The sequence below is a fragment of the Aplidium turbinatum genome, chromosome 4, assembly GCF_918807975.1.
Source record: "Aplidium turbinatum chromosome 4, kaAplTurb1.1, whole genome shotgun sequence".
Classification (NCBI taxonomy): Eukaryota; Metazoa; Chordata; class Ascidiacea; order Aplousobranchia; family Polyclinidae; genus Aplidium; species Aplidium turbinatum.
Genome location: NC_137475.1, coordinates 36803246 through 36811249, shown reverse-complemented (window position 1 = coordinate 36811249; position 8004 = coordinate 36803246). Strand labels below are relative to the sequence as shown.

Below are 8004 nucleotides of genomic sequence, written 5' to 3'. Positions count from 1 at the left end.
TATGACAAATCAAGTCGCAAAGGTAGCAGTTCTACCATCGTTTGGTCAGCCGAACTGAACTAAGATGTAAAACAAAATTCAGCAGTGATAGTTGCTAACATAGCATATAGATCAACAAATCCGCTCCGATAGCTCAGTTGGTTAGTGACTTCATGATCGAAGAAGGATCAAGATCAAGCGACGCTGATTCGACTCTCGGAGTGTGCGCTTGAGGAACGCATTATAAGGACTGCACTCTATTCAGCGGCATCTAATGGATGGAATAATTCCCCGGCAAACAAGACTTCAACAATCGGAAAAGTTCACTCGGTTACCGGCCCTGAGTCAAGAGCCTCTACAACTACAAGTATGCGAAACTACCAGGAATAACGTATCAAGGTGTTGTCAGTCCAAGGATAAAGATTCCAAAACCAACCAACTACAAAACAACGAGCAACTGCTCGAAATATGCAGCTTACGCCAAGTAAAAATATCGTTTTACTTATGGTTCATCAACTTTAACCGAAAGAAATAAAATTTGAAATTATTCGTGACAAATAATTGTAAGCCATTCAAATTTTAAATCAGAAGACTACAAGCGTGTTGCTGAACACAATTGTAAGAAATTTTTAATGGACAAATCAAGGACATGTTTATCGCGCACAGGTAGAGAACATCAAAATCATATGGTTATGAACTTCAGAACGTAAGAGATGAAGCCAATGACTGAAGTGTCAACCAATGGGATGTGGAAGCTGATTAATGGTTGATTAAAATTTAAAAGTTATTTATGTTTCATGATACTGGTAAGAGCAAGTTGTACAATTTTACATAAAAAGCAATAACATCGAGCGTAAGTTAAATTTATTGAACAAGTTCATGAATGAAGTGATATAAGTAAACAGCACTGCCACCACAAGGATAGGCGACAATCAATTACGAAATCTGACATGATCTTTCTTTAAGGAAGTTCCCAAAAACAATTAAGAGAAACGAACTGTGACATATGGACAACGCTCACTTACTTTGGAAAAAATCTTCCAAAAGAGCAAATTAGAACTCTAGAAATTGCGTCACAAATGAAGAATTATTAAAAACTTCATCGTTTCTGTCGCAACTTTATTCTAAACAATATCAAGATTTACGTATCGGCAATGATATGAAATGATTGCTCTGGTCACATGACCAATAAACATACAGCCTTACGCTGACTACACAAACCCCGCATAGTAGCCTACACAAGCTTACAATGGCCAATTACGCAAACGTTCAATTTATATGCTCTAAAGAGATTCGTTTGTCTTGTGAAACACTACTTGTGTAAGAAAATACTTATGCCACGTGGTGTCACTAGTGAGTTCTGGATGAAATGTGCAAGCCATGACGTTGTTCTGACGCACACCAACTGCGTCACTGATGTCAGATCGATGTTGTTCTTTTGGGATACGACACAAAACCGACACTTCGTCGGTATCAACCGATTTGATTTGGGGAGCTCGAATAAATATACCGTGGAAACGATTCGAATTTCCATTCACCGCAAGCTTGGGATCTGACAAGTTCAACGTGCATTCAAAACTGTCTATCTGGCGGCCAAAACTGTTTCTAGAGCAAGTGATATCTAAACCTCCAAGCTGCAAAAAAATAAAATAAAATTGTGGTTATTAAAAATAGCTTTTACGTCTGTAAAGGAAGTATAACGTTCTCGACAAAACTTTTGATAAAGTATGGATTACGTAAAAGCTACCCACTACGAGAACAAAGTGAAGTAGGTCTAGTAAAACCAAAACATGCTGAACATGCAAAAGGAGCTATGCAAAAGCAAAGCGGTAGTATGTAACACTTCAAAAAATCAACAGCACTTGCATTTTGCACAAAAGACAAGAACTGATTGCACTTCTATGTTTGCATCGCTGGTTACGTTCGATTAAATAACATAAATGTACAAAAACCTTGCATTTATCAAAGGAATAAAGTCGACGTTCGTTAACAACTTACCGTTGGACTGCGCCCTTCCACTCGATTTGATAGAAGGATAAGACCGGCACATGTTCCCCACGTAAACTGAAAATGCATAAACCAAACGATTAACTGAATTTGTCTTTTGTGTGCTGTTAGAATGTTTAGTTAGGAAATCGTAACAAGTTATTTACCAGCAAAATTTAGACCCTAGGTTTCTAAACTGGTGTCCACAGACTCATGTCGAAAATCTGAACTGAAAATCCAAACAGCAGGTGTCAATACTTTAAAGGCCACTTATTATTTCATAGACACCTGCTGTTTGGATTTTCAGTAGTCTGCAAGGTACAGATCCAGTAATGTATAAGTAGTCTAGCGGTGAAAAAGAGATGACCACAAATCCAAAAATAATATGAAGTTGAACAAACTGACACAAAATTTAAAATTTGAAAGATGCTTCAATGTGACATTAAGAACTGCAGAGTGTAGCTTTCTGTTTCGAAGTTGTGCTCCTCTTTAAATTGGCGAGGGGAGAATTTATCCTGCGCTTGAGATCGCGACGGTGTTATTGAGATCAGCGAAGCTTACGGAACATTTCCAAAAGTGGAGTTATAATTTCATGTAAAAGAATTTTCGAAATACCTTATTCTTTTTCCGAATCCATGCCTTGAGACTTTGTAAGAAACCACTTTCGCTCAGGTGCTTGTGCATAACAGTTGACTCACCACCTGGTATAATGAGGCCATCCAATTCCTCGTTCACCTACCGTATATTACATACAATACAGTAGACTACTTCCACTTGCATGTTAGCACACTTTTTTGGAGTTCAAAAACATATGTTTCAACAACATATCTGCTTTATAAATTTATCAGTGTTATGAAATTTCTACCATTTTTTGTACCTTTCAGCATCAATGCTGATCAAAGAATGTTAGTATGCAGAAAGAACACATTTAGGCTATTATTTTACAATGATGTTGTGAATCCACTGTGCCATTAAGCGACTATGCTACTCGGAGTACGTAGGCGTCTGAGGTCAGGTAAGCATGAAGTTCACGTTAAAACCGACACTCAATGCAATCCACAAGTGTCCTGCTTTTTTTTAATTTATGCCCTAGCACGCACACAGGCAAAGTGGAAACCATGCGTATACCACAATTACTGTAGATACTTTTGTTCAACTTTTGCAGATCTACTGTACAAAGTTACTAGTATCTAACTATGAGAAAGTGCTCCAGTAAAGTTACCCAGAAAGCTAACTCAGTAGCTCAGTTATGTTGGGCAAGTAGTTCTTAATTTTTGGTCTAAGGATTCCTTAGAGGTCCGTGTATGCATTGATTTTGAAAAAAGGTGGTAAAATTAAAGCGTAAAATTCATTTTTTAAGAGCTATTTTGTAAAATGTTTACTCTGGCCTTACCTGCTTTACGTTTCGAATTTCTCTAACATCAACTGCAAGCGCTGTATCGTCTGAGGTTGCATTGAGGCTCTGTGCAGCCTGATTCAAGTGTTTAACATGTTCTGTGAAGTCTCCTTGAATGGCAAGAACGCCCACGTTAATGCTACAAAACAAGCAATGTGGTGACTTTTCGCTGCTTACAAGCATGCAAAAGCATAAGTAATGTTTGACGTGATCCACTTGAGATCTCGTGTCTCGCAATATAGGATCCAGTACAATTTTTGCTGAAAAGTGTGGGTTAAAAACTAGTGACTCTAAAAAAGTGGTGGACGTAAAAGTTAAAAAACAATTGACTGCTGTTTGCATTGAGAATTCACAAAGACTTTCAATTGTTTTTTTGTTTTTTTTGCAAACTGAGGTCGATCCAAAACAAATATCTGTCTGCTTCTTTGTATGAGCTTCTGAGGCCGAGGGTCTATCCATTTATCACCCCAGATTCACAATGTTCTCGGACTGCACTGGAAGGCTACTATAAAGCAGCCAATCTTTGGTTTCATTATCCAAGACACGCAGACCTTCCACTCCATTAGGCGGGTTGACGATGACACAATCGAAAGCAAAAAACATACATCATACTGTAGATTTTTTTTTACGTATACAGTAGATACAGGTACCACAACTTAACTATATAAAACACTATTGAACGTTCGTTCGAATGTAAAACCTCGTAGACGAGTGAAATGTTCTTCTTGTGCGTAAGCAATAAATGCCTAAAATACCCGAAACCAAGTTCTATACAAAAAGTCTCCATACTAAAGAATTTTAATTGTATTACAAGATTTTTCTCTCTCGGGTGCATCTGAGAGCATTAGGAGCTTATCCAGAAAGGGCACTTGGCCACGTACCTCTCTTCCGGAAAAAACAAATGCAACTATTCTCAGTTTTTGCCCATGTTTTTGCTTGTTTTGCTCACTCAATCACACTGCATTAATGATTCATCTAGCTAACGGCTTTAGGGCATCCGCATTCCAAGTCAGTAACGGATATAAGAGATCAAAAAGAAGTTAATTACAAGCTCAACGAAAACTGAAAAATAATTCTATTTATTAGTAGGAATATTGTTTTATGGACGCATGTCTGGAAATTGAAATTCTTAAAATACACCAATTTTAGATTGGCAACTTCAATTTATTAATCCTGGTAAATTTATGTACTTTTGTCAGGATCGGAAGCATTAAGTGATGATGAATGAGGTATTTACAATGATGAAGAAAGAACTGCTATTCTACGACTGGTAGAAATCCGGACAAACATGGCGTTGGAAACATTCTGTTTATTTTAACGTTGCAAAAAAAATGTAGCCTATTGAAGACGTAAAACTATGTAATTGGAAAAAAATGTTGAAATAGTAATAAAGCTTGAAAGAAACATCTTTTTTCGTTCCATTCCATCCCGTACCCTGCCTGGAAGAGGTGTGTTAAAGTTCGTAATCACAATGCTCTTTGTGGCGTACGAAACACTATATAGTAGAGTCAAAATGTGCACAACTGACCCTACTATTCAGTGGCGTATCCTGGTTGATTTTCGTAGGCATGCAATGGAAGAAGGGTCAGAGCCAGTGTAGGGGGGTCTGGGGGCATGCCCCCCCAGGAAAAATTTGCAAATTTGCCTTAGGTTTTATAGTTTTTCTTGCAATCTGAGCCTTACTTAGCTGATAATTGTTTGAGCTGTTTTGCAAAAAATGAGGTTTGGAACGCACCATGAATCCAATGTCTTTATTTTATATCTTTATCCTGCACTGCAGGAAATCGGACTTGAAGCGCTATGCAGCGGTGTATGGCCTTCAGCATACACCCGACCCGTTTTCTTGATGATTTTTAAACTATGAGGACCAAAAGAAAAAAGGCCAAACAAATGCCCATCGAAAAACTAAAAAAAAAACAAGCGTCCAAACAAAAATAGTCCGGCCAAACACTTTTTAAAAACCCGAATTTCTGAGATTTGGCCTTTAAACGACCAATCTGGCAACCTTGTCTCGAGATCGTGATTTTTGTTTTGCATGCAATTTCAAATCTGCATGCCTTGGTTCCGTTTGCGCCGCGCTGTTGTAAAAGAGCAGCGAATAGGCAAATTGTATTACCAACGCATGCTGAGCTCGTCTCAGCATGCAGAGTTGCCAGGGTCAGCAGAGTTTCCAAATTTTTAAAACGAACAGTTGTTTCGAATATTGAAATTAAGAGAGCGAGGTGGTTCTGCTATTAACATTTTCAATTTCTACTCATAAATTCGTTGCTTCTGAAAGATTTCTGATTTCATCAGAATTGTAAGGCATGCAGTGCATGCATGGAGAATACGCCACTGCTCCTATTAATAATAAACGTGATAGGTTTTTGAAAGAAATCTTTGCCAGTGCGTGTTCATACTTTATACGCCAGAGCTGAATCGAGTTTATTTACAGTCAAATGAAACAACTTGCAACATTGCATTGATGCGGTTGAGCTTAATAAATTGGCAAAAATGGGGTCTTAAAGCCACACATCACTTGAGCCACATTTTTACATTTTCAGATAGCATAAACCAGTCAACTGTACATTGATATAGCATCTGCTAACGTCAGCAGTAATTTACTTATATTGTGATGTCACTTACCTTACTTGTTTCATCGACACTGAAAAGAATCGCCAACAAAGTTGGGTTTTGCAGAAATCGAGATTATTCTTTAATGCACTGGCAATTAAACCTTATTTTGAAGTTAATAAACCATTAATCTGCTAAATAAAGATTTATTTGACTAAACGCTTTTTAGGCTTTGTACAAGTGATTACTTAGTTAATATGGTAAAAAGTTGTTTACGTCATCACAAGTTTGCAACTCTAAGCAATTTGCTTTAAAGTGCCCCTGACAGGTTGGACCCAAGTATAGTAACTTTTCTAAGCATTTTCTAGCGCAGAATTATGCTTAGCGAACTTTTTAATCTTAACCTCGAAGCTCGACTGGTTAGGGCAAAATTTATACAAAACGACAGTTCCGCACCGCCACCACTGGCGAAACTCCATATTTCACTGCTCTGAGACGACTTTGGTGGTGTTACGTCATCCTGGGTGGGCGTCGTTAGCGACGGATAAAACAAATGCTTTCTAGATGTAATTGGTGGATCACAGTTTGGTCGGAGTTGGTACAAGCGGTTGCTTTTTTCGAAGATTTATTGTTTTTTGCAGTTTAATAAAACTGTAGCTCACTGGATACGTTCCTACAAAACCTAAAATATACTTGAAGTGAAAAAATGAAGAAATCGTACGAATCATCATTCATATTTAATTCATCACTATTCATAAATAAATAAAAGTTTTCTCTCTCTCTCATAATGTGCCTTTAGTTGGCCATTGAAATCCGGTGTAACGGCCATCTGGACTTGAAAATTGTTTCGGATTCGCCAAACAATGCATGAAGGCAGCACAATCCGATTGTTGCTTCCGAGAGCACCACCTTGTACTGACGTAGTAGCCTATCTATTCCAATACATGCCTGTAAGCGATTAATTACCGATACTGCCTGCAAGGAAATAAAATCACTTCGTTTAGTGTGCATTCTTTAGCGTTAAGGGTATTTTTAGCCTAATGTAGCATCCTTACTCTTTTTATAGGTCTCCGTTTTCTCCTTTCGGTTTATTGCTTTTTCTCCAGTTCTTCCTGCTCCTCATAAAAAAAGTCCTCAGAACTGCAGGATGTAAGTGCGCCGCAAAATCGGTCAAATTGGTAACACAGCTAGATGCGTCTTTTTTCAAAAGTTCTTTTGTCTGTGGCACTTCATGGCAACATACACATTCATTGGGCTGGGACATAGACTCGCACTTGTGACAAACGCACCACCTACAGTTCCCAGCACGCCACTCATTGCTGAGAAGATCCAAATCGGGTTGGTGGGGTTAACAAAATCATCTCCATTGAAGTGAAGAGAACATATACGACTAGTTTTATATGGTCCATCTCACTTTCGAACACTTGAAGAAAACCTTGACTATTTTTTTCTCAGCACCTTGTTTTGTTTGAAAGCATGAAAAGATAGCACACGTCTTTGTCACTGACTCTGTCACATAAACAGCAATTTCCAGGCATTACCTCAACCATAAATTAAGGGTACTTTTTGTGAGATGCTGCTGTTACACTGCAAATGGTTATAGCCAGATTAGGACAAATAAAAAATTATCCAAATTGTAGCCCTACAAGAGTTTAGAAAAAGTGCAATTTTAATTGAATTGAGATGCTGTTTGATAAAAACAAACTCAATCTATTTGATCTAAATCTGATAGAAATAATAAGCTGACTTTTTCATTTCGGTAATTCTCATTTTGCACATGCTTTAGAGTAGACCAATAGAGCCCCACACATTGACGTTTTGGAGCAGTCGTACCATACCTTACCAACTCACCACAGAGAAAGAATGTATCCTTCCCACCTATGGTGACGTCACAGCGAGGTTGCCGTTTTTATTTTCGCAATTGAATGAGTGCCAGATTTGCCGAAAGTTTGCAAGCGTGTAACTTAGTAGCCTGTTGATATTTTTTACAATTTGCTGGTCAGGGAAGTTTGTTAGTGTCATCTCTTTGGTATCTTAGGTAAATTTAGCAAATTTATTTTCCTGTCAGAGGCACTTTAAGCACGTTTGGT

At 38.0% G+C, this 8004-nt stretch overlaps 1 protein-coding gene across 1 annotated transcript; it reads right to left on the bottom strand.

Annotated features, from left to right (window-relative positions):
- Positions 1-826: 826 nt before the first annotated feature.
- On the bottom strand, positions 827-6110 carry LOC145769472 (pyridoxal 5'-phosphate synthase subunit PdxT-like). Its single transcript, XM_082581117.1, has 5 exons — positions 5987-6110; positions 3359-3500; positions 2581-2700; positions 1978-2043; positions 827-1613 (listed from the first exon to the last, which is right to left on the bottom strand). The coding sequence occupies exons 1-5, from the start codon at positions 5998-6000 to the stop codon at positions 1263-1265; spliced, it is 693 nt and encodes a 230-aa protein (XP_082437243.1). The 5' UTR covers positions 6001-6110; the 3' UTR covers positions 827-1262.
- Between the last annotated feature and the right edge of the window lie 1894 nt (positions 6111-8004).

Coding starts and splice junctions, on each gene's coding strand:
- LOC145769472 (XM_082581117.1), bottom strand. Junction 2,701..3,358: donor AAATTCGAAACGTAAAGCAG/GTAAGGCCAGAG, acceptor AATATACGGTAG/GTGAACGAGGAATTGGATGG. Junction 2,044..2,580: donor GGATTCGGAAAAAGAATAAG/GTATTTCGAAAA, acceptor ATGCATTTTCAG/TTTACGTGGGGAACATGTGC.